The following is a 3324-nucleotide window of genomic DNA, read 5'->3' as shown; positions in this document are numbered from 1 at the left end:
GCTTGGTGAAACACATCCAATTTGTCTACGCATCAGTGTCACCTTCACATTGCCTTTGTCTCGTTGTCCTCACTGCCTCCAATGTTCTGCTCTAACGAGCTCCAAGGGAGGCTATGTCAGTCCTGGCCCTCGGGGAACACTGCAGGAAACTTGCATCTGACATCGACTTCTTGAGAGATTTCTTCAGTTTGCTCTCAGTGTCTGAGGTTCATGGGCTCATCCCCAAAGCCACCAGAGGGGTGATTCCTATGCCTTGGGCTGGGCCTCTGCTGCTGAGCTGGGCCGGGCTCCTGGGACAGAGAGAGCTCCTGGCAAGAGGGCCCTGGTGCAGAGAGCCAGCTCTGCCCAGGAGCAGCTCCTCTGCACAGCGCAGCAGGGCTGGGGGCTCTGATCGCAGCAGAGACGCAGAGAGGAGAGAAGGAGAGAGGGCTTGGAGGCAGTTGGGAGTGGGAGGATGCTGAGAGCTGATTGCAGGAGAAATCTGCACAGCCCTTGACACGGTAAGTCTCTGGCTGCAGGGCCATGCAGCTGCACATCCTGGAAGGGTCTCCTCCTGGGACTTGTTTCTGGGAGGGCAGTGGGCAATGCAGTAGGCTTTGAGAGTCCTGCTGGATTACACTATGAGGTGAGGAAGACTGGCAGAAGCCCCTTGGCATTCCCATTACCTAGGTGCCCCCGGTCAGCCCAGAACACCCTGCCCTGGCTGGCCGTGCCGGGCTCTCTGTCAGCTGCCCTGTAGCTCCTGCAGCCATGGAGGTGCCCCTTGGCCGTGCCCTGCTGGGTGGCAGGGTGCTGCAGGGCAGCACTGAGCACAGCCGCGTGGGATGGGGTCTGTGAGCACGGGCGGGGGAAAGAAGAGGTGGGCACAGAGCTGCAGCTCCCAGCAGGGACAGCTGCAGGCAGCAGAGAGAGGGGCAGGCAGCCAGAAGGAGCTGTTGCCAGAAATGCCGTGGCAGGGGGGATTCGGGCACCTCGCGGCTGTGCCCTGCAGTGCAGATGACTTTCCCTGGAGCAGCCCCTCCCTGGCCTCCTCTCCTCACTGCAGCCCATGGGCTGTGGGGCAGGCATGGCCAGCACAGCAGGCAGAGCCCAGATGAAGAGAAGCTCCCAACCTCAGTTTGCCTCAGAGCTTCACCCAGAGACAAGGTGAGGATGCTGTCTAGCTGCACTTGGACTGGGGCTTCTCTGCTCTCAGCTGTCTCCAGTTTCTTCTCAGGGAAACACCTGAGTGGGATGGTCCTGCAGCTTACAGAGGGGTGACAAAGGGCAGCTGTGAACAGGACTGCTGAGCAGAGCTGCTCTGCTCAGTCTTCACCAAGGGACAGTCCGTTTGACTCCTGGCACCCACAGGATTTCACCAGGACTGCACAGGAAATCTCAGGGAGTTCAACCATCCAATACATCTCCTAAGGATTATAGGGGCAAATGGAATAAAACACAGCAAACAAACCCCCTGAAGCTTTGCCTCTGCATTCACATGAACTTTTTGTAACAGCACTGCAAATCTCATGGAACTTGAATTTTCCCTGTGTTCCTCTTTCCCTCCCGATTCACAGCAGGAAGTACTCCACAACAGTCCCTACTCCCAGTGCCACTCAGCTAGCATCATCTTGAGCTCAAGAGAGCTGCATAAAGGTTCTCCTGCAAAGAGAGGCTCAGGCTGGGGGTGATCTAAGACTTCCAATAGGTATTCCTCAGAGAAGACTGTTCTGACTTTGTTCTGCCTTCTCCTCTTTAACAGGCAACAATGTCCATTGTCAGCAAACGTCCAACAGCAGCTCCATCACCAAGTTCCTCCTGCTGGCATTTGCAGACATGTGGGAGCTGCAGCTTCTGCACTTCGCACTCTTCCTGGACATCTACCTGGCTGCCCTCCTGGGCAACGGCCTCATCCTCACAGCCGTAGCCTGCGACCACCACCTCAACACCACTATGTACTTCTTCCTCCTCAACCTCGCCCTCCTCGACCTGGGCTGCATCTCCACCACTCTCCCCAAAGCCATGGCCAATTCCCTCTGGGACACCAGGGCCATCTCCTATGACAGGTGTGCTGCACAGGTCTTTCTCTTCTTCATATCATCAGAAATTTCTGTCCTTACTATCATGTCCTATGACCACTACATTGCCATCTGCAAGCCCCTGCACTATGCAACCCTCCTGGGCAGCAGAGCTTGTGCCCAGATGGCAGCAGCTGCCTGGGACAGTGGCTTTCTCCATGCTGTCCTGCACACTGCCAATACATTTTCCCTGCCACTCTGCCAAGGCTATACTCTGGACCAGTTCTTTTGTGAAATTCCTAAGATCCTCAAGCTTTCCTGCTCAGAGTCATTTCTCAGGGTGGTTGGGCTCATCATAGTCAGTGTCTGTTTATCATTTGGGTGTTTTGTTTTCATTGTTGTGTCCTACGTGGAGATCTTCAGGGCTCTGCTGAGGATCCCCTCTGAGCATGGCCGGCACAAAGCCTTTTCCACGTGCCTTCCTCACTTGGCCTTCATTTCCCTGTTTATCAGCAGAGGCGTGTTTGCCTACCTGAAGCCCCCCTCCCTTTTCTCGCCATCCCTGGACCTGATGATAGCAGTTCTGTACTTGGGGTTGCCTCCAGCAGCAAACCCTCTCATCTACAGCATGAGGAACCAGGAGCTCAAGGATGTAGTGAGAAAACTAATTGGATACATGCTTCTTCATCATTAATAATGGATTCACAATCCTAGAGGACTCAGAGCTTTTGAAAACCTATTAGGACCATAATAGTTTCTTTTATACAATTTTCTGAAAGTTTTGATTTTGATTTAATAATTATATTTGATAATGAAATGTATTTGGTTTGTTTGTTTGTTTCTAGTCCATTTATATCATATAGAACCATACTTCCTGTGTAGGTAAAGACAATAAATAACCCAGTAGAACTTCATTGATCTCAGCTGCCATCTCTTCCCATCTGCTCTGGAGCTGGGGGAGCAGCCCCAGCATGCTGGAGGAGCTCAGGGCCAAGAGCCCAGCTGCCACATGGAGGAGCAGCCCCGGTGCCTCTCAGGGCTGCCCCTCACTGCCCACTGGGCTCTGCCTCTCTGCTGCTTTCGGGCTGGGGCTGCTGCTTCCCTGGAGCCATGGCCATGGCCAGCAGCAGGATGTGGCCTTTTCACTGCTGCTCTTTTTTGGCTTCCACATTGTGCTTCTTGTATTTGGATAAGCCCTGAGATCTTATGTGCCTTGGTGACAGTCCTATTGTCTCTGCAGTGGTATCTCCACCATACCTCTTCATGCCTCTTCCAAAGCTGATGTCAGGAATACACCCAAGGAACTTCTCCATTGACAGGCCTCTTG

The 3324-nt window shown here is 53.7% G+C and overlaps 1 protein-coding gene across 1 annotated transcript; it reads left to right on the top strand.

Annotated features, from left to right (window-relative positions):
* Positions 1–2103: 2103 nt before the first annotated feature.
* LOC121062732 (olfactory receptor 14A16-like) lies at positions 2104–2691 on the top strand. The gene has a single exon (XM_040542902.1). The coding sequence runs from the start codon at positions 2104–2106 to the stop codon at positions 2689–2691; it is 588 nt and encodes a 195-aa protein (XP_040398836.1).
* Positions 2692–3324: the final 633 nt, after the last annotated feature.

This window comes from Cygnus olor, chromosome 34 (genome assembly GCF_009769625.2).
Source record: "Cygnus olor isolate bCygOlo1 chromosome 34, bCygOlo1.pri.v2, whole genome shotgun sequence".
NCBI classification, from domain to species: Eukaryota; Metazoa; Chordata; class Aves; order Anseriformes; family Anatidae; genus Cygnus; species Cygnus olor.
This window is presented reverse-complemented; position numbering and strand designations above follow the sequence as displayed.

What these genes read in the sequence shown, in the direction of transcription:
- LOC121062732 (XM_040542902.1), top strand. Translation starts at nt 2,104, where the DNA reads ATGTCCTATGACCACTACATTGCCATCTGCAAGCCCCTGCACTATGCA.